Raw genomic sequence first — 22,948 nt, forward strand, 5'->3', positions numbered from 1 at the left:
CACTGAAAACCAGATGACTGTAGAGAGGGTCTCACTACCTCACTACACTGGTCAGTCCACATCTTGTCATCTGTTTGAAACTTTCCATTATAACAAAACCAAATCAAATGACTACCAAGCGATTCCTCCCACTAGGAGACCATGTGAGGGTGGCCTGGCTTCCTGCTCTCCACACTGTCCCCAAAGGCATTTGCCCCACACCTCATGCTTTCTTGCCCACTCAACTTTACTTTCTTCCCCGCCCCATTTTTTGAGATAGGGTTTCTCTGTGTAGCCCTGGTCCTGGAACTCCCTCTTCATGCGATGCTGGCCTCTAACTCTGGGGTGCTGGGATTAAAGGTGTGCGTCACCAGGGCCAAGCCAGACTATTTTTTAATTGCAAGCCTATTTTGTTATGTGACAGTCACCAGGTGTGAGCTTCACCTTTTTGTCATGTAAATGTCTTCTTTAAAAAAATTCAGTTTTATTAAATGTATATGCCTGTTTGCCTGCATGTGAGTCTGTACTCTGTGTGTGTAGTATCCACAGAGGCCACAAGAGGGAGCTGGAACCCTTGGAACTGCAATTACAGACAGCTGGGTGCCACCATGGGCACTGCTCTTAATGGTGAGATGTCTCTCCATCCCTGTAATATCTTCTTAATTGCATACAGAAACCCCTTCCAGCTTACAGGGTGGGGAGGAGTCTCTTAACCAGTCACTTACTTCTGACTAGCTTCCATCTCCAACAGGGCAGACAGAGCTGAGGTTCCTTTCTTCCCAACAGGGGGGCCAGTTGACTCGAGGGAGTGTGCAGAGATGGGCCCGGTCATCTGCAAGCCTTTCATGGCAGTCCCTTTCTAAAGCACAGGAGAGGAGACAGCTCATTAGCCCAGGTAGACCCTGAGATGGTGCTCACTCTGGCTTGGGCCTGGGAACCCAATTAACCCAGCAGAGGAACACAGGTTCTCTGTGTTTACCAAATGATGGAAGAAGCTAAGACACAGAGAGGTTGGTTAACTAAGTAACTCCAAATCCCTGGAGCTGGAATTCAAACTGAAGTTGGCTCTTTTCACATAAGCATTCTAAATGCTCTAATCACAAGTGATTTTGTACACAGGAGGTAGCTGGTGTGAGAAAAGGAGCCTAAGGTTAAAAACAGGGCCAAAGAAGAAACACTATCAGGAAATTAAAAATAATGAACTACTAATACAATATCTTGAATGAATCCTAAGGCATAATGCTATGTGGAATAAGCAAGCCTCAAGGGGATTTGTATCATATGATAGCATTTTAAAACACCTGGAAAAGACTAGCGGTTGCTAAAAGATAAAGATGGAAGAATGGGACTGCCAAGGGTAGCATGATGCTTTTGTGTTTTTCCTTTTAGTTCTGGGGATCAAACTCAGAGTTTCTCAAATGTTAGCCAGAAGGTCTACCTCTGAGGAAGCTTTTGATTGTGGTGGTTGGTAACATAAGTCCCTGTATTTTATATATACCTGTATATAAGCACATACACGCACGCACACACACAGATTTAGAGAGAGAGAGAGAGAGAGAGAGAGAGAGAGAGAGAGAGAGAGAGAGAGAGAGAAAGTCAATTATATTATATGTTAATTTAAGCAAAACAATGCTGAATCACATGTGTGCCCTTTATGGCCTGGGTAGCCTCAGATAGATCCTATAACCTTCATAAGCCTCAGTTTCTCCACTGAGTGGCAGTGTAAGACCAAAATGAAAGAGCTGGAAACTCTAAAAGGAAGGCCTGCTGCTGTCAACCTCTTAAGAGCTTTTACTTAGCAATTCAGTGACATAAAACACAACAGCTGTGCCCAACTGGTCCCACTTGGAGAGTGCACAATAGGTGCTATGTCCTCAGCTAGAAGGGGCAGCTCAAGCCATAAGGCAAAGTTCAGCCATTGCTGAACCCCCTCTCCTTCATCCTACAATAGACAAGAGCACACTGATTGGAATTTCAGACATGTTGGGTAGTCATGGGATAAATCATCTGGGTGAAGACAGGCCTTTGAGAGAGCAGGAGGTACAGCCTGCATTCCAGGCTAGGTACAGTCCCTGGGAGCTCTAAGAGCCCTCATCCCAGTGGTTCTCAACCTTCCTAATGCTGCAACCCTTTAATACAGTTCCTCGGGTTGTGGTGACCCCCCCAACCATAAAATTATTTTCATTGCTACTTCATAACTATAATTTTATAGGGGAGCAATGTCTCGGTTTCAAAGACCACTAGAAACGTGTGTTTTCCGAAGGTCCTGACCCACAGGTTGAGAACTGATGCCTTACCCGAATCATGCGGTCTGAGCGATGGCGCCTGCGGATGCGGTTTAAGCCTTCCACAAAGCGGATGAAGCCATCTAAGAGCTGCCACTCATCTTCATCTGCACGGGGTCTGTCCCCATAGATGTCACAGTGCACCTCCCCTTCCGTGATGCGCTTAGTGGCAGTGACACAGGCTGGGAGAAGTAGGAATCGGGTTCTCCAGAACTTCAGAGACTCAATTAAACTACAGAGGACCAAGGAAATCAGAGTGGTGGTGAGAAAAAGTAGGTTATAAAAGCCTTCCTGGAGAGCTCTCTCTGAAGCTCATGCAAGACAAAACATCCTGTTCTGCTGCCCCAGATGGCTTTGCTTAAGACACAACACAAAACTGAAGACAACAAGGTGGCTTCTGCTTTAATCCCAGCATCAAGACAATACTTCTGTGAACCCAGTGAAGCAGTTGTCCACCATCAATTACAAAGCAGACAGGAAAGCTAAAACATTATAAATGAGACACCACAGCCACGAGGCTACTAAGCAGCAAGGGAATCCTAAGATGCTGAAAACACATGTTAACAGGAAGCCTTGCATTTGCTAAAACCCATATAGACCTGTATATAATCACACATGTGAACACACACACGCAAAGAAAGGCAATTCTACTACTTATTAACTTAAATAAAACAATACTGAATCATAGATATATTCCATATTAGCTGGTGGCCTCAGGTGCAACCTCTGTGATCCTGAGGTTCCTCCACTGAGTTCGTGCTCAGGGCTGACCCTTGCACCAAAAGGAGCACTGTGTCTGAGTTCTGCTTTGTTTTTCCATAAAATACACATGATAAAATATATCACTTTAGCCCATTTTAAGTGTATGTCACATGGCACTGAATGCATTCACACTGCTACATAACCTCCAGCCAGAGTTTTAACCCGTGCAGGTGTGCTCTGTTCTTCCAATTTTAGAGAAAACAGAACAGACACCAGACAAAAGCACAGATGTGGTCAAAGATGGAGGCATCTACCCAAGGCAGACGGGTGGGGAGTTAAGGCCTCTCTCTAACCTGAAATCTTCAGAGCCAGCAGAACAAATATACTGATCTAAGTAATTCCACTTGTACTCCTCCAGCCGTTCGTGGCAGAATTCCACCCAGCAGGAGACAAACTCTGAGTCGGAGTGGGAGGGGCAGAGGCTGTAGGTGTAATGAATCTGGGCAGACTCGTAAGGGTACCTGAAAAACAAGGGAGATGCCTGGTTTTAAAAGCAGTCTGTACCCACCACCACCACCACCTCTCTCTGTCTCGGCGTATTTGGCACTATCCTGGTTCAGTTCCCAACTACAGTAATTAGCTCATCCTAGAAAACTATAATGGAAATTTCTCAAATCTTCTTAAACTTTTCATTCTTTTCTACATTTATCCTCTGATTTTTAATATGCTTGATGTGAATCATGCTAAGCTTTATAAGCTGAATCAACTTCTTTTTGGAAGTAGTGAGCTGTAAACCTAAAGCTATTTTAAAGCAAGCCAAAAGTCTAAAGGAATCATTCAACTTCTTATACATGTATTATATTATACACAAATTTAGTGTATGACAAAATTCAAGATGGCCACCAAAGTCTGCAAACACCCAAGGACTTACTTGGGCAGGTATCGGGTTACTGTGATCATCTTGTCCTTGAGTGTCACCTTATGGAAAGTTCTGCCCATACTCAGCCAATACTGGCCTTCCTCCTCAGGGCGGTTTCTGGACACAAGGCCTAGTAGAAAAAATGATGATTGCATTTATCTGGTAAAGGCTCATTTTTACCACAGTCTTGCTTTTTATAAACGGAGATACAGATAAAGAGAAAAACAACAGCACTTGGGAGGCAGAGGCAGGCGGATCTCTGTGAGTTCGAGACCAGCCTGGTCTACAGAGCTAGTTCCAGGACAGGCTCCAAAGCCACAGAGAAACCCTGTCTCGAAAAACCAAAAAAAAAAAAAAAAAAAGAGAAAAACAACAAACAATGTTTTGAGAGGCTGTTCACAAAAGCATTATTCTTGGTTAAAAAACAAAATTCCAGAAACGGTCAGATTTTTAAACCAACTAGCAGCAAATGAGAGAGTAGGGACTGGCAGCATCTGGATGCTGCACTCCAACCCTGATGCCCAGTCCTCTGGAGTAAACATTAACAGGTCAGGGAATACGTGTGGGATCACAATGAAGCTCTGGCCTACCCGAGTCCGTCTAAGTCCTCGTGCCGACTGGCAGCCAACACAGCCTCCGTCTGAAAGGAGCACTGACTTGTTTTATGCAGTTTCTGCCCCTACATATCTGCTGTGATACTGCTTCTGCCTTCTCTTCCCGAGCCACTAACTGAAATCTTACAGATTAAAAAAATGAAGTGTTTCCATTTATTTACTGTGTGTGTACGTATACGCACACAAGCACAAGTACACATGCATATTACAGCACATATGTGTGGGAGTCGGACGACAGTTTGCAGGATTCGGCCTCTCCATGTGGATTCTAGGGGATCAAGCTTAGGCCATCAGGCATGGCACTAAGTGCCCTTATCAGCTGAGTCACCTCTCCAGCCCATTTATAGATCACTTAATACCACCACCAAAGGTTACTTCCTCGGGAAAGCTGTCAGACACCATTAGTCATACGAACATCTTATATGTACCCCTTAGGTATGCATCTCTCCAAATATAAACTCTTATAAAAAGTTCCAAGGACTCAGGTACAGCAGTGATTGATTAACTATGGCTCCAGCCACACAAAGACACTAAGACAGGCAGATTCATTGAGTCTTTAAGTTTGATGCCAGACTAGGAAACATAGTGAATCCTTGCCTCAAGACCAAATTAAATTAAAATTTAAAGTAAAATTCTAAGAGGGCAGAGCTAAATACTGTTTATGTTTTCAATTAGCTCCTGATAAAAGGGCCATGCCCAGAATAGTGTTCAAAAACTTAATTTAGCTGAATTAAATACAGCAAAGGGGAAATAATGAAAATCGGGAAGATTCTCTAAAGAGAAAAATTGTGCCATAAAAAAACAACAAAGCCTAAGCAAGATCCGCATGACCTAGAAACAAAGTGTGCTGCTCTTTTGTTCAGCTCAGGGAGATGGTCACATGGTGGCAGGTGGCCTGGAGGCTCTCAGGAGAAGAAAGGACAGTAGTCTAAGGCTCTTCACTGTGAATGGGATAATCTCCCAGAGCAGGCCTGCAGCATATCCAAAGAGGCTTCAATTTGGGACCTTGCATTCAACCCCAACCTCTTTACCTGCCAGGGCATGATCTCTAGCAGCAAGTTTCTCCAGGTCTTGCTTTCTGCAAAAAGTGAGGAGCATGCCCAGTGAGGTGCTCCTTCATTTCACTATAAGCACCCTGCTGGTTGTCAGGAAGAGTGTCAGGGGACAAGGTTCATGAGCATCCAGCTCCGTTGCCCAAGTTATTCTAAACTAGGTGTACCCCAGTACTCAAACTTGTATCTGTGGTTAAGTTAATGTGTGCCTCTCCTAGTGTACAGTAAACTCCAAGAGTCTGCTGGAACAAGTCCTACCTTACCTTTATAATCAATAAATCTGAAACAAGGGAGCAGCATGAGCTTGGCTATGAAAGCAATTTTGCCAATAACAATAGTAAGAGGATACCAGGGAATTCAGCATGTCCCTCTGACAACTAGTCAGAAAGAATAAGGCTCACGAATTCGTCAGGACCAACACGTGACACTAGAATTACAGATTCACAATGGACATTCACCATCCATTCAAGAGCAGACTATGCAGGCTAGATGTGGCCAGTGCCATCTAAAGGTAAATTCATCACTGTTCCCTGGGTTAAATAAGTAAATAAACTTCCTGCAGCCTCATGAGACCTAACGTCTCTGGCCACACCCCCAGCTCATTCTGTGCTCTGTAATACTAGCTTTCTTTTTGGTCTGCAAAAATTATCAGTGTCTCCTGCTAAAGGCTTTTGCACACACCAGTTCCTCTGCCTGCATGGTCTTCCCTTCAACTTGGCCTCCTTTTTTGTTCCTAATGACTGCTACTTATTTTAGATCTAAGGTCAAACATCACCGCCCCAAGGAAGCCATACCTGACCCTCCAAACCAGATCAAACTCCAAATTAAAGAGGTGTTGTGGGCCTTTAATTAGCTTTTCCTTCCCACTCTGTATCACAACAGATCCATTTTTCATAGTTTGACAAAAGCTGTTTTCTCTCAATTGAGCTATACATTCCTTCTTTAGACTAGGAGTGTCAAAAACATTGAGTGAACGAGTGAATAAGCAGATATATTTATTTAATGTTTGCTATATGCCCAGGCACTGCAGCTCCACTATGGAGATACTAAGCAGGTGTGACAGTACATACCTGTAACCCTAACCCTTAGGGTTAGGAGGTGAAGCAGGAAGAACGCTTGAGTTCAAGAACCTCTCTCAAAAAACAAAAATAAAAAGTAGGATGTACAATAAAAACAGAAGGCAACAAGCAACAACCCTCACACGGAGCTTTCTAAGGAAACACGGATGAGACCCACCGCTTCATCTATTCGGCCTGGACTGGCTGACAACTAAGCCCACCCAATAGATCCACACTTCTTTAAATTCTCTGCCCAGAGGAGCTTTACTAGAACCAACAGTGATCTCAAGTTTTGCAGTAGACAAATAGGGAAGTGGAGTAGCAAGAAGCTCACTGGCTGCTTCAGGAAATGATTACTGCTTTCCAATTCCAGGCACCCACACTTAACTCCCTCCGCCACACTCATTCTAGAAGAGTTCTCTACAGCTTGGCTCTTCCCCAATTAGTGTCACTTATTAGTCTCTGCCACCAATGGTGACTCATTCTTGAATTAGGTCACTAAACTTCAGGGACTTGGGAGAAAGAGGAACACAGACTAAGGGAACAAGAACAAAAGTACAAATGAGATGTAGTTCCGTGGTAAAGGTCCTGGCTTTGATCCCCAGTGACAAAGAGGAAAAAAGACAAATAGACACACATAAAAAATGTAAACTTGGCTAGGCAGTGGTGGCACAGGCCTTTAATCCCAGTGCCTGGGAGGCAGAGGCAAGCGGCTATCTGAGTTAAGTCAGCCTGGTCTAAACAATGAGTTCCAGGATGGTCAGGGATACACAGAGAAGCCCTGTCTTGAAAAACCATGTAGCTCAAAACAAAACAAAACAAAACAAAAAACAATAACAAAGAAAAGGTTTAAAAAAATATTTTATGTTTATTTGTATGAGCAATACATTTGCTTGAATGTATTGATGGACCAGACTGACTCCATCTTAATGATGGAGACTATTTTGTTATAAGGTCAGAATAAGTTCATTCCTGTTTGATGCAAAATTCAAGTTGACCTAAACACTTTAACCTGTTTCTGGAATTTGACATGCTCCTACACAATGGAGTTTGACTCACACTTTGAACATACCCTGATTAAGATGTTCTATCAAATACTTTTGAAATATTCAGCCCATTTGGTTCCTTTGTAACCAAAATTCCTTCAGAAATCCCCCAACCCTTGAAACCCCACTAGTCTTGCCGTTTTTTGGACTATATAAACCCTACCTCCTCCTGTGATGCTATTTTTTTTTTTAAACTCTGCTTTAGGGAGATAGCCCCGTCTGACAGAAAATAAAGTTGGCTTAATTTGACCAAAAAAATTGGGGACTAATCTTTATTCTGGCTCTGTGGGATTAACAGTATGTGTACCATTGGGAGGGAGCCACCAGCTGAGTGCTAGGAACCAGACCAGTGTTCTCTGCAAGAACAACTGGTGCCCTTAACCACTGAGTCATCTCTCCAGGTCCTAGAGTAGGGTTGGTTGTTTTGTTTTTTATTTTTAAAGAGGGAATTACTTTGTAGCAGAGGCTGACCTAGAACTCACCATGTAGCCCAGGCTGGCCTCAAACTCATTATAATCCCCCTACCTCAAGCTACTAAGTACTGGATCATAGGTTTGGGCCACCGAGCCTGGCTTACATGGTTTTCCTTACCATCGCTGTTTCTCTGTGTTTGGGTGCTAGTGATGGACCAGAGGGCTAGATAAGCACTCTGCCACTAGGCTGCACCACTCTCAAAAGGGTTGAAGATAAATTTGTACCTGTGCCAGGTGAGTTTTATGTCACCCTAACAAAAACTACAGTTGTCAGAGAGGAAGCGCCTCCAGTGAGGAAATGCCTCCATAAGACCTGGCTGTAAGCAAGCCTATTAAAATCTTCTTAATTAGTGACCGATGTGGGAGGCCCAGCCCATTGTGGGTGTGCTGCCTTTGGGTTGGTGGTCCTGGATTCTAAAGTAAGCAGCACTCTTCCATGGCCTCTGCATCAGCTCCTGCCTTCAGGTTCCTACCCTCTGTGAGTTCCTGCCCTGATTTTCCTCAGTGATGAGCAGTGACGTGGAAGTGTTAGGCAAACAAACCCTTTCCTCCCCAGTTACTTTGGTCATGGTGTGTCATCAGTAACTCTAAGACAATAACATAACAAAAGAAAACCTACTCTCACAGACTTATTAGAAAAGAAGACACATCATTTTAAGAAGAATCACTTACCTCTGCTATAGAGCGGGCTACTGCTCAGCGGGGGTGGGACCGTGGTGCTAGGTTTCTGAGCCTTTGGCTGTACTATGATTTGGTAGCCCTGCATGAGACGCTGGCAAATGAACTCTTCAAACACTTGCTGGGCTGTCATTTGAACACCCTCCTCATCTCTCCTGAAAAGAAATGACTGAGCATGTGGATATGCTTGGCCTTGGGCAGTGACACCTAACGGTCACTGCATCTCTTCTCTTTTGTTTCATCCCAGATTATCATTCTACAACAGCTCATAAAATCCATAATTTATATGCCAGCTTTAGAAGATGATCAGTTCAACAAGGCAGGAAAAAAGAATAGAAATTAGAAATCAGGTTCAGTGTGCCAAAATCATTGCACTAGCAAATATGTTATCAATGGAGACAACTGTTAATGTCAACAAAACCTGAAAGTAACAGCTCTTGCATCATCAGATTTCCCAAATACTTAAGGAGGACATGAAAGGTTTAAAAGTTCAATGCTCTTCTATACATGTGATCCAAAATACCCATAACCCTCACATACAAAACTAACTGCTTTTCTCTTGGGCACTGACCTGTCCATGTCTGCTTCTGGGAGGAGATCATAGCAGCCCTCTGTGTAGTCATTCTGCAGGCCCTGACGGTCCGGGAAGTAGTCAGTGGTGAGGGGAAGGCATGCAGGAGTAGTAAGAGACTTCCAGTCCACTCCAACTGTGCAACAGAAGCCTGGCACTACAGGGGGAGCAGACAGTGTCAGAACTGCCTCGCATAATGGGGAAAAGGTATATGTGGTCACCATGGCAGGTTTGGGATATGGAGGGGGAGGAATTTATGGTAAAAGGTGATAGAAATTGCCAGGATAGAGAAGGAGCAGAAGAAAGGGGATGGGGGAGGGAGAAAGAGAGAGAAACAGAGTTTGTTAGATAATGCAACACATGCTTATCCAATCCCATCATGCAAATGGGATTCACAGCCGCTATTTTTCATTTTCTGCTGATCATGAGCTACAGCTGAAATGCCAGTGAGGTTACTGCAGGGCAGGCAAGGTTACATATCAAAGCAAATTAATATTCTGAGAGCAGAAGAGAGGCTCAGGCCAGAGCTTCTCCTTTTGAGGACTGTAGAGTGTCTGGGTAGGAAAGGAAGAAAGCTCAGTCTAATTGGGAGCAAAATAGCATATAGCAGCAGAAACAGGAACACTTTCAGAATCACGACAAGTAACAGATTCAAGAAGAGGAGGGAAAACCAAAGGAGGATGTCTGGGACAGTTACAAGGCTGGGATTTTGGAGACATGAGTTTGATACCTGCTTCTTGTGTAAAGCAGACTTTCAATACCAGTAACTAAGTCCTGACATTTTGGACTAGACAAGATGTTACAGAGGGCTGTGCTGGGCTCTGAGAGATGCTGAGGAGTGACACCGGACTCTTATCACAAGATGCCAATGGTTCATTCTACTGTGCAAACCAGAAATGACTACAGACATTGCTGTGTCTGCTTGGGTGTTTGCCCCTTAAAATGCTAAGGCAGCACTATGGTCTGGCTGCTGTTTGTTTCACTAGACTCAGGCACATGGGGCTTGGTCCCCAGTATGGAAATATGAGAAATATGGAGCCTAAAGAAAGGTCCTTGGAGGTGTGTCCTCAGGAAGGTCGGGTTGTTCTGGAACTTGAAGCAGTTCTTGCCCCAGCCTGCTCTCTAGCCTCCACTTTTCTGCACGTGATCTCTCTGCTTCACTCTTTCTAATCACGATGCCATCCATCACGTGATGCAGTTGGTCAGCTCTTGCCAGAGCCAGCACCACAGTAACCTCTCTCTCTCTCTCTGCCTCTCTCTATCTCTCTCTAACCTCTTCTCTCATAGCCTTGCTATGAATCCCAGGTTAGCCTTGAATTTGTAGTCTTTCTCCTTTAGCTTCCAGAAGACTGAGATTACAATGTGCACTGTACACTGGCCTTTAAACTACCTTTTCTTATAGTCTTATCCCCCCTCAGGTATTCCATTTAAATAGCTATCTCCCAAAGTAAAACTTAATCTGTAAGACCTTTAAGGTAAAGACTATCTTTTTAAAATCTCTGTAAGAAGAAACAACAACAAAAGACTCCATACTTTGCCTCTGAGTATTGATGGGATACTTATACACTATACACGGTAAATGCACATGTATGAGCAGTAACGAATTTACAACACAATGTATCCTCTGTGGCTTTTTCAGCCTCACATCACCCTCACATGGGTGAAAAAGTCTTATGTGCTAAATATGGGGACCCACCATGAGAAAGTCAGAAATGGAAGCCAACTACCTCTTTGTTGTTTTAGATCATCACACTAGACCTCACTACCTTTCTGACTCTTATATCAGTGATTTCTGCTGGGCATGATAGCATAAGTCTATAGTCCCAGCACTGGGCAAGCAGAGACAGGAGAATTGCTACAAGTTCACAACTAGCTGGGCTACAGAGAGAAACCCTGTTTAAAAAAAAAAAATCAAAATACTCTTCCCCCAGAAAAATATGGAAACTATCCAAATGGTCACTAATAAAAAATGATTGCTAAAACCTCAGATATAATCATATGTTTGATGATATGATTAAAAATAACTTCAGACACTTTTGGTTGGTTTGTTTGTTTGGAGACTGTGTCTCACTATGTAGCTCTGGCTGGCCTGGAACTTCTACTTATACCAGGCTTCCCAAGTGTTGGGATTAAAGCCATGTGTTACCATACTCAGCTTAATAAAACTTAAAACAACAACAACAATTTTTTGGGGGTTGGCATGATGGCTTAATAGGTAAAAGCACTTGCGACCAAACCTGATAACTTGAGTTTGATCCCTGGATCGCCCCAGCAGGACAGAGCCAACTCCCTCTGGTTGTCCTCTGGCGCCCGTGCACATGTGCTATGGCATATGTATGTCATCACACAAACACATATATTTTTAAAATTTTTAAGAGTAATAGAGGGGCTGGGCAGTGGTGGTACACGCCTTAAAACCCAGCACTTGGGAGGCAGAGGCAGGTGAATCTCATTTTGAGTTCAAGGCCAGCCTGGTCTACAAAGAGTTTTAGGACAGTCAGGACTATTACACGGAGTAACCCTGTCTCGAAAAACAAACAAGCAAACAAACAAAACAAAACAAAAGAGTAATAGAGGGGCTGGAGAGATGACTCAGCAGTCCTCTTCCGGGACACAGGTCAATTCCTGGGACCCACGTAGCAGCTTACAATTGTCTGTAACTCCAGTTCCAGGGCATCTGACACCCTCACACCAATGCACGTAACATTAGCATAAATAAATAATTTTTAAAAAGAACAGGGACATGAAAACCAGTAAGAGGACTAAGCTGGCCATCAGCTACACACCGCAGCCACATAATGAAGCCAGTGCAGTGTCAGGACTGCGCCCCTGCCACCGTGTGGGTACAGATGCTAAGGTTAGCTGTTTAAATAGACAAACGAAATGTGACCAGAACAAATGCTAACTAGCCAAATGGTCTCACTATGGGTGTCTGGAGGGCTCTAGTAATAGCCCCTTATTTCTGGTTCCCCCACAGAGGCTTCTGCCTGGCACGAGGGTCTTTCGCACGTGTCCTGAATGACACATTCTGGAGCAGGTCATTCAGCCATACTTCTCTCCCTGGCATCGGAGAGACTCAGGAGACCCTCCCATCACCTGTCTATACCACAACACAAGTGTATTTCTAGACTGTTCTCTTCCCACAGGGCGTCCTCACGCCCTCACCATCCCATACAGCCTAATGCCTGCCCCCTACTAGTCAGCTGTCTCCTCTTACTTGGGTCTGGAGAAGTGGAAACACCATCCTCTGGAGAATCCTTATTCTGGGTCCTAGGATTCAGACCTAGAGAAAGAAAAAGTGGCTTGTCTGAATCAAAAGTTACTATACAAAAAGTGCTGACAGTTGTGGTTGAAAAAGCTCAAAAGCAAAGCTAAAAATATAACACAAACCAGGACGGGCAGTGGTGACGCACTCCTTTAATCCCAGCACTCGGGAGGCAGAGGCAGGCGGATCTCTGTGAGTTTAAGGCCAGCCTGGTCTACAAGAGCTAGCTCCAGGACAGGCTCCAAAACTACGGAGAAGCTGTGTCTCGAAAAACAAAACAAAACAAACAGAAACAAAACAAAAACAAAAAAAGGCAAACCAAGTGCCAGTTCTGAACTGAGTATTTCAAACAGCACAAAATAATCAACTAAAGAAAAATATGAGAAACCTGAAATTTGGGAATGAACCAGAACTTAAAAGTTTTCAATACCACTCTCTTTGTCTGATAAAATATTTTTTGCAAAGAAAACTGCTACTTATTTTTTAAAAAACTAACACATCTTAAAGTCATTTCAACTAATGAATTTTTAGCAAACATAAAATAACCTAGTTACATTTTGTACAGTTATTATTTAACCTTACCTTCTAGAACGCTTTCCAAATCATAGCTTTTAAGAATATAACATAAGGGTTAGAGAGATGGCTCAGTGGTTAAGAGCACTGACTGTTCTTCCAGAGGATTTGGGTTCAATTCCCAGCATCTACATGGCAGTTCACAACTGTCTGTAATTCCATGATCTGACATCTTCACTCAGACATACATGCAGGCAAAACACCAATGCACATAAAATTAAAAATAAAAAAATTTAAAAAGAAAAAGCATATAACATAAAGTCAGGAATTGGTGGAGTATGCCTTTGATCCCAGCACTCGGGATCAAAGAGCCAGTCTTGTCTACAAAGCGAGTTTCAAGACAGCCAGAGCTGTTACACAGACGAACCCTGTCTTGGAAAGAAAGAAAAAGAATACAGCATAAGACATCAAAGTTTACTATGTTTAACAAAATAGCAAAGAATCTACCTAGATATTATTAGTCTGAAAAAGATTCAAAATGAAACTTGAATATGAAATGACAGAGCTAATTGGAAAACACGCATAACTAATTAAACATCACTTAGAAAACATACATATTTATTAGAAAACCATACTATAGGAAGGATTGAAAAGAGCCTCCAAAGATTAACTGTCTCCGAATACAAAGCTAAGGGAGGAGGTAGGTGAGAAACAGAACTTTGTTGTCATTTTTAGAGACGTATTTATTTTATGTGTATGAGTGTCTACTCATATCTATGTGCATCTGTGTGCGCCTGGTGCACGTGGAGCCCAGCAGAGGACACCAGATCGTGAGCTGCCATGTGGGTCCAGAGAATGGAGCCCAGGTCCTCTGCAGGAGCATCACATGCTCCTAACTGCTGAGACATCTCTCTAGCCCCAGAACTTGTACCTTCTACTCCATATGTATCTGTACCACTTGAATCTAATTTAAGGATAACAAATATTTATAAATTCCTTGTGAAATCTTTGAAAAAACAAAATGAAAACAAAAGCAACGAGCAGGGGTAAAAATGCTGAAAATCACATAATCTGGAATAAGGAGAGTTCTCTCAAAACTCAAAAGGAAGAAAATTAACAACCCAATAAATAAGTGAACAAAATATTTGAACTGGCACTTTGAACACCACCTACAGAAGGCAAGTGAGGGCATGACGAGATCCCATGCCCGTATCATTAAGGAACAGTGAATGGAGGAGCGAAAGGCCCCAAAGCTGGTTTTTGTTCATCTGTTATTTCAGGACACGGTCTCACATATTCTACGCTGGCCTCAGACTTGGTACATAGCAAAGGATGATCTCCAATTTATGACCCTCCTTCCTCTATCCCAGTGCCAAAATTATAGGTCTGTACCACCAAGCCCAGTTTTTGCTTGCGTGTTTACTGATTCAAGTTTATAAATGTTCTGCCTACATGTATGTTTGTGCTGTGCACATTTGTGCCTGGTACCCACATAAGTCAGAAGAGGGCATGAGATCCCCAGGAACTAGAGTTACAAATGGTTATGAGCTACCATATGGGTGCCCTAGTCCTCTGTAAAAGCAACAAGTGCTCCTAACTACTGAGCCAACTCTATCCCCTAAACCCAGTTTTTCCTTCTTCTGTCTTTTGTTTTTGCTTCTGCTTGGATTTTTTTTTCTTTTTTATTGAAAATAAAACCCGGGGGCAAGCAATGGTGCTGCATGCCTTTAATCCCAGCATCGGGAGGCAGAGGCAGGTGGATCTCTTTGAGTTCAAGTCCAGGCTGTCTACAGAGTGAGTTACAAGACAGGCTCCAAACTACAGATAAACCCTATCTCGAACTCCCACCCCCCCCAATAAAAAAGAAAGAAAGAAAAGAAAAATGAAAGAGAAAAGTCAGACCAGGCGGTGGTGGCACACACCTTTAGTCCCAGCACTCAGAGAGGCAGAAGCAGACATATCTTTGTGAGTTCGAGGTCAGCCTGGTCTACAAAATGAGTTCCAGGACAGTCAGAGATACACAGAGAACCCTGTCTTGAAAAACCAACCCCCCTCCAAAAGAAAGAAAGAAAGAAAGAAAGAAAGAAAGAAAGAAAGAAAGAAAGAAAGAAAGAAAGAAAGAAAGACAGAAAGACAGAAAGTAGAAAAGAAAGGAAGGAAAAGAAAAGAAAGAAAAGTCAGGCATGGTACAGCATGTCTTCAATCTTAGCACTTGGGGAAAAGGCAGGTAGATCTCAGAGATCAGAGCCAGCCTGGTCACAGAGACAAAAAGAGAAACCCTGCCCCTCACCCCAAAACAGACCCCCATATAATATACCTTGATTATGATTTCCCCTCCTTCCCATCTGGATCTGTATATTTTTTGTCTCTCATTAGAAAACACACATGCTCCAGGCAGTGGTGGTGCACGCCTTTAATCCCAACACTCAGGAGGCAGAGGCAGGCGGATCTCTGTGAGCCTGAGGCCAGCCTGGTCTACAGAGAGAGTTCCAGGATGGTCACGGTACACAGAAAAACCCTGTCCTGTCCTGAAAAACCAAAAACCAAAAAAGAAAAAGAACAAAAACAAAAAACAAACAAAATGCTTCTAAGGAATAATATAACAAGATAAAATAAAAACTAACACATCAAAATAGGACAAAACAAACAAAGGGAAAGAGCCTAAGAAAAGGCATAAGAAACAGAGATGCAGAGACCGCTCATTCACATACTCAGGAATCTCATGAAAACACTAAACTGGAGTAATAATATATACAAAGGACCTATAGGGTAAAAAGAGAGAAAATATTTATATTTATTTAGATATTTATATAGAAATATTTATATAGAAACATCATATGTAATAAATTAATATAACATTAATATAAAACTTTTTAAAGTCCTGACATGACATTGTAAGATAAGGAACCTCCAAAGATGTTATTGGGTTCCTTTTCTATCTAACTGTTGGTCATCTACTACTGCCAAGCCCAGTTTTTCATGCAGTGCTAGGGATGGGACCCAGGACCCAGCACTCTAACAACTGAGCTACACTGTGATCCTGCTTATTGTCTAAATAGATTACCAATAAGTAATTCAGGGAGATATGTGCTTGGTACACACAAAGTTCTAGCTTCAATCTCCTGTACCAAAAAGTAAAAAGGCAGAAGATAAAAAGGTGATCTGCCAAGACCCCTAACTGCCGTGAGGCTACCGGACAACAGAGAGAAGTGAACAATACAGCTACAAGATCTTACAACTGTGCTTAAAACAAAATCCTGCAGAGCCAAAGGGAAACCCACAGAGACATTATTCCTGAGAAGCATGACTCATGTATGAATCAGGTCCAAAGGCAGGAAGTCTGAGTCACACTTGGGTACCTGCAGATGGCAGAAGCTTCAAGCCAAAGGAGGTAGAGGTAAGGCCACAGAAGTGTTTTTCTTGCCTTTTCTGTTGTTTTTTAATAAGTGAAATGTTGATTAGCTATGTATTTCAACTCTATCTTGTACCAAAACAAGGATAATTTGTTTTTTGTGTTTTTTGAGAAAGGGTTTCTCTGTGTTAACAGTCCTGGCTGTCCTGGAACTTGATTTGTAGATCTGCCTGCCTCTGCCCAATTGCTGGGACTAAAGGATGCAAAATGATGCCAGCTCCAAAACAAGGATTCTAAGTTTTATTCTTAACAAGCCCAACCTACTTTTGACCATCATGCTGTGGGGACACCAAACCAGGTTGGTGGGTTTTGTTTATTTTGGTTCACATTATACTTTAACAGGAAAGAAAATGTATTACATTAAATTGATAAAATACCTTTGATCATATAATTTCTTTAGAAGCTTCATATATTCTTGATTTGTTTCCAAAAGTCAATTTTAGTAGAATCTAAGGCAGATTTCTGTAAGACTCATATACAAACTCAGATACAGCACTCTAATTCTCTGGTAATACTTTTTGAGAGTCCTGAGGCTAAACTGTTGCCTAGCAGGAAAGAGTGTTATAAAATGTTACATGATTATGGCGATGCGGAGAGAGCTGTGGGTACATGGCACTGGCTACATGGCATCCTCTTTCTCCCCACGTGAGTGGTGTTCTTGACTGCCTTGACCTTTTGACAGTAACTGCTGCAGTGGTGGCTGTGGGGCCCCCCAGGAGGTAAGGAACTGCAGGAGGTGGAGAGATGCATTCGGCCCTAGCCTGAGGTATATCTTCATGTTGTGGCCCACACCTAATATTCTTCCTCACTTATATTCTTTGCATATGCTTCCATCGGTACTGGAAAAAGGCTCTCTGATGACAATCAGAGCAGTCAGCAATCTGATTACAGGGGAAGGCCAGCTCAGGTACCCTCTCCACTATTGCTAGGAGTCTTATCTGGGGTCATCCTTGTCGATTACTGGGAGTTTCCCTGGCACCTGGTTCTCCCTAACTTCAAAATGCCCCCCCATCAAGACATCTCTTTTGTTACTCTCCCTTCAGTCCTGCCCCTAACCTGCCTCCGGCACCCCACCTGCCCAACCAGCTTCCTCAAGTTCCCATCCCCCCCAACCCCACCCTCTCACTAGGGAGAAACAAATGGGTAAACAGATGAGATCTGAAGCTAACCTGGGAAACCTGACCCTAGGGCTCTGTTGCAACTGCAATGCCTTAGCTACTAAATGTTAGTTGAGAGACCCTTAGAGGGCTCTATATAAGTAAGTTTCCTGATCTGATGTCCACGTTAGAATATTTACCCTGAATCAACCTGTTATTGTCACATAAATAATATAAAGGGCTGGAGAGATGGCTCAGCACTTAAGAACACTGTTCTGCAATCATGAGAGCTGGAGTTCAGATTCCAGCACCGCATCAAGCCAGACATTCCTTCCTGCAAATAAATGCCTATAACCCCAGCTCCAAGAGGGGCTTCTAACCTAGCTGAAAAGGCCCAGGTTCAAGGACAGATCCAGCTACAAAGATACAGAAGAGTAACAGAGGAGGACACCGTGTGCATCTCCCCCAACATATGCTCATACACTCACACAGATACAGATACACACAAACACAAATAACAAACACGTCTTTAAAAAAGAAAATAAGCACTGGGTGGTAGAGGCAGGCGGATCTCTGTGAGTTTGAGGCCAGCCTGGTCTACAAAGTGAGTTCTAGGACAGTCAGGGCTGTTACACAGAGAAACCCTGTCAAGAGAGAGAGAGAGAGAGAGAGACAGAGAGAGACAGAGAGAGACAGAGAGACAGAGAGAGAGAGAGAGACAGAGACAGAAAAGAACGGGGGAAAGAGCTAAGACTAGTTAACAGACTACTATGCCCAAGTAAAACATAACACCTTAGACTAGGCTAGGACAACAAAGATAAGATTCTAACTGGAAAGTGGTGGCGCACGCCTTTAATCCCAGCACTTGGAAGGAAGAGACAGGAGGAACTCTGTGAGTTTGAGGCCAGCCTGGTCTACAAGAGCTAGTTCTAGGACAGGCTCTAAAGCAACATAGAAACCCTGCTTCAAAATACAAAAAAAAAAAACAAAACAAAACTAGACATACCCTAAGAGAAACTAGACACTAACTGGTTATTGTATATGAGAATAAAAATTCAAAATATTTAATCTAATTTCCTTCTGTGCTCATTAATATGATTTATCAGGTAGCCTAGGTTCAAAAATGAAACTTAATTCCCATGTGGTTATAGACTACTTCCTTATGACCTCTAGCCCTTTTCAAAACTTCTGTTACAGGTCATAAAGGAATAGGCAAGAAAAGAGTAACCCCATATAATAATATCATCCCAACTAGAAAAATAACCCAAGGAATCCATAGTTTCTAAGAAGCTAAATACTGTAGAATACACATGAATACACACACACACACACACACACACACACACACACACACAAACATTTAAATATGAATTAAACAATTTTGTAAGTTATTCTAAAGCTTCTCACGTGACAGTATATTCTTTGAAATAAAACTTCATTTGTCAATGAGCATGCCAAACACTGGAGAGACAAGTAACAATAAGTACTTAAAGTCTGTGGAGAGAGGGAGATGGAAACAGTAGGTCATGATGTGCCACGCTGTGCAAATGGGATCGGGTAGGAGCTGTGTGTGAGCATGACGAGCATCTCTTAGGAAAGCACGACATAGAAAGGGAAAGCTTCAAACAAGGAGGCACCCTTGGAGCTGAACCACCATGGAGAGTGGATGTTTTCGGGCAGAATGTTCTAAATGGCGAGGACGAGATGACACAGAGAAATATGAAGACCATAGCTGGGATATAAGAAAAGCCCATGTGCTGGGTAGAGGCAGGTGGACCTCTGTGAGTTTGAAGTCAGCCTGGTCTACAGAGTGAGTTCCAGGAAAACCCTGTCTCAAAAAAAAAAAAACCAACACAAAACAACAACAAAAAAAGAAAAAAGAAAAGAAAAGAAAAACCCATGTATTATTAACACCACCCCCATCTGTTGACCACCCATGTCTGACCGGCATTATTCTAAGAATTCATATGGGTTATCACATTAATTTTTAGTTTTTGTTTACATTTTTATAATATTCCCTTCACAATGAAGAAAGTGAGGTATAAGAAGTTAGTGGTGGTGCACGCCTTTAATCCCAGCACTCGTAAGACAGAGGTAGGCAAATCTCTGTGAGTTCAGGCCAGCCTGGTCTACAGAGTGAGTTCCAGGACAGGCTCCAAAGCTACACAGAGAAATCCTGCCTCAAAAATACAAATGGAAAAAAAAAAGTAGCAACTGGCCCAAAGGACTCACTACTCATTAGAGGTGGAGTGAGTCCCATGTCCTAAGATTCTTTCCATACATCTTGTTAAAGTGGAGTCACGTGAAGACACAAAGGGACACAGGAGACAGGCGACTGGTGTCAAAAGCCATGAGGAGTCACTGAAGGCCGTGCACATGGATAGGAGCGGGTCAGACCTGCATTTTGAAACACATTATTGGTGACAGCATGGGTAGTTCCCTAAAGGAGAAAGGGACAGAGCAGCAGAGCTACCGTGATGATCCTAAACAGAGACAGCAGAGGAGGAAAGGCAGGCTAACAGCCAAGCACGAGTCCAGATGATATCACATCCACAGTGGGCCAGTCAGCCAAGCAGAGCAGTCGTCAGTTAGGCAGACAGACAACTTAGTCCAAGAGGAAAAGGTGGGCTAGAGAGCCGGGCTCCAAGCAAGTGTCTTTACAATGCCTGTCTGTCTGCATGCACACGTGCACAGGAAACTCGCCATAAGGTATGACAATGTCACCTAAAGATCTTGCACACACATCCTCAAATCAACCCCCTTTGAAAGCTCACTCCTTTCTCAACTGGAAACTAAAATTCCAAAACCTACATGTAGGGAGTCATGTGGTATCATCTCTGGGATACTCCAGGTCACTAGGCTCTTCTGGGTAGATCCTGGGGCTGGCTGCTACCATCTGGGTTCAATTAAATCTTTTTGCTTCAGGTCATTGGTCAAGCTAGCTCCAGGAACAACAGTCCAGGGAACCCTGGAGTAGTCCTCCTTAGTAACCTTCTACCCCCGCCAAAGCCTGGAAACTCAAATTTTGGTGCCTAAAAACAAACATCCTAGTTTAGCAAAGTGATAAAAATGTTGCCTTTGTAACACTCTGTAGGCAACTTTAGGAAATCTTGCAGAACGTAAAATTTAAGCACCCTGAATATATGACATAAAAATACCTCCTCCACAGCCCTAAACTTTTATTTGTTTCTCATTTAAAATGAATGACTTGAATAAGAATGAAAATCATTTGGGGATTCTTTCACTGCCAATTCACTCTCCAGGTCTCATCACTTATCCATGCGCTACAGGAATTTGCTCAGCCATCTACCAGTGACCAAAGAACAGTATCATTAACCACCCCTGCCTTTCTTCTTCTTCTTTTTCTTTTATGTGCATTGGCATTTTGCCATGGATGTTGAGTCCCCCTGAAACTGGAGTTACGACAGTTATGAGCTGCCACGTGGGTGCTAGGATTTGAACCCAGGTCCTATGGAAGAGCAGCCAATTGTTCTTAATCACTGAGTCATCTCTCCAGTCCCCATTAGCCCTCTTTACATAGCTTTACTTTCACAAATCTTTTTTTTTTTTTTTTTTTTTTTTTTTGGTTTTTCGAGACAGGGTTTCTATGTGGTTTTGGAGCCTGTCCTGGAACTAGCTCTTGTAGACCGGGCTGGTCTCGAACTCACAGAGATCCGCCTGCCTCTGCCTCCCGAGTGCTGGGATTAAAGGCGTGCGCCACCACCGCCCGGCTTACTTTCACAAATCTTAAACCAAGTTCTAGAAATGCAAGTCACTTTATAGGACACAGACATGATAAAGAAACCCTATTTGTTGTTTAGGTCTTTCCACACTCATCTTGTAAAATACTTGCTTTGCAGAAAGCATGCCTTCCCCTAACATCCTTAAAAGGCACTCTGAGGAGAGCTGAAAGGAGAACTCCTACACTGTCTCTGACCTCTCGCCATTCAACTGACCATGTGATCTGTATCTAGCAATATATGCCTTATTGAGATTATTAGATAATTAAAGTGTTTTCAGAGAGAGTGAAAACCAAGCTTGGCTCTATCCATCACCTGCACTTGGAATCTGTACCTTCTAACTTTCTGTCCAACCAGTTTCTATCCCTGTAAGCCTGAAATACTACTCAACGAAACTAGATCACCTTCCTCCATCCTCTCTTTTTTGATAGTATCTTATTATATAGCTTTGGTTGGCCTAGTACTCACTATGTAGACCAGGCTGGCCTCAGACTCACAGGGCTCTACTTGGTTTTGCCTCTGGAGTGCTGGGATGCCACCACGCACAGGCATCTCTCTCTTTGTGATGTTATGATGGTTTCTACAGGAGGGTGCATTATTTCCAGGCCTTGCAGTCCAAAGCCTGTAAAACAGACTCCTCCTAGGTGGTCTCTGGTGCTGCCCTCAACACCTCACAGCTCAGTCAGGACTCCCTGACGAAACAATGATAAATATGTTCTCAGCTAAAAACGTAATGGGCAGTCCATTTATAATTCCATGCATTATACAGTATTGCTTCTAAATAGGTCACTCCAAATTGTGGCTGAAATGATCCCAAAATGGACATGGTCTGCTTTTCTGGCCTTTGTGTCATTTCTAGATGTGTACCTGCTCTGAGCTTCCCAACTCTATTACTTCTTGGATGAGTTACCTGCACCACTGTTGCTAAGCAGGCTGGCAGAAAGCTCTTCCGTTGCACCGAAGTTCAAGGACATGCTGTCACCAGGGTGGCGGGAAGTGCTGTGCCTGCAGAGAACAAAGCCGGGTCACCTGCTTAATTAATGTAGATCATCACGATTTTTCCTGCTCACCCTGTACCCTAGTGTGTAGGGGAGAGGGTAAGAAGAGAAGGGAGGACCCATGAAAAACAGGCCTGGATATTCAGTCACACAGGCTGGCAACCCTTAGGATCCATACCTCAAACCACCCTGTGGTAGTTTTATTTGTGTGCCAAGCCCCAGACACCCTGACTGCTCACCTACCACCATTAGACCACTTCCCCTTTCTGCACTATGCCTCTCCCTTAAAAACAAAGGAAGGACATAAAATGCTTGAATGGATGTACCAGAGCTAAACTAGTGAAGAGGCCCACACCCTGTCCAGACCTTCACATGAACACCCCGCAGGAAAGAGGACGTCCAGTGCCCAAAGAATGGGGCCAAGGCTGCTTTTTATAAACTGCTTCCTGAAGCAATTTCGGACCAGTGAGTCCAGGTTTAAAGCAAGGTCACACTCATCAAGGCTTAAATGGCTTTCTGCCTATACTGACTCTTCAGATACTCTGT

The 22,948-nt window shown here is 43.2% G+C and overlaps 1 protein-coding gene across 19 annotated transcripts in view; it reads right to left on the reverse strand.

Annotated features, from left to right (window-relative positions):
* Depdc5 (DEP domain containing 5, GATOR1 subcomplex subunit) overlaps positions 1–22,948 on the reverse strand; it is a 121,106-nt gene that overhangs the window by 45,298 nt on the left and 52,860 nt on the right. For 14 of the 19 annotated variants that reach the window (XM_075944018.1, XM_075944015.1, XM_075944006.1 and 11 more), the window contains 8 exons: positions 22,315–22,409; positions 12,595–12,660; positions 9,378–9,561; positions 8,801–8,961; positions 3,898–4,015; positions 3,320–3,487; positions 2,277–2,496; positions 705–838 (listed from right to left, as the gene is read on the reverse strand). In XM_075944018.1, the coding sequence (XP_075800133.1) occupies positions 705–838; positions 2,277–2,496; positions 3,320–3,487; positions 3,898–4,015; positions 8,801–8,961; positions 9,378–9,561; positions 12,595–12,660; positions 22,315–22,409 (1,146 nt within the window). The remainder of the gene's footprint in view (positions 1–704; positions 839–2,276; positions 2,497–3,319; positions 3,488–3,897; positions 4,016–8,800; positions 8,962–9,377; positions 9,562–12,594; positions 12,661–22,314; positions 22,410–22,948) is intronic. The other 5 variants (XM_075944017.1, XM_075944011.1, XM_075944009.1 and 2 more) reach the window with 1 other exon arrangement.

Source organism: Microtus pennsylvanicus, chromosome 12 (assembly GCF_037038515.1).
Source record: "Microtus pennsylvanicus isolate mMicPen1 chromosome 12, mMicPen1.hap1, whole genome shotgun sequence".
In the NCBI taxonomy this organism is placed as follows: Eukaryota; Metazoa; Chordata; class Mammalia; order Rodentia; family Cricetidae; genus Microtus; species Microtus pennsylvanicus.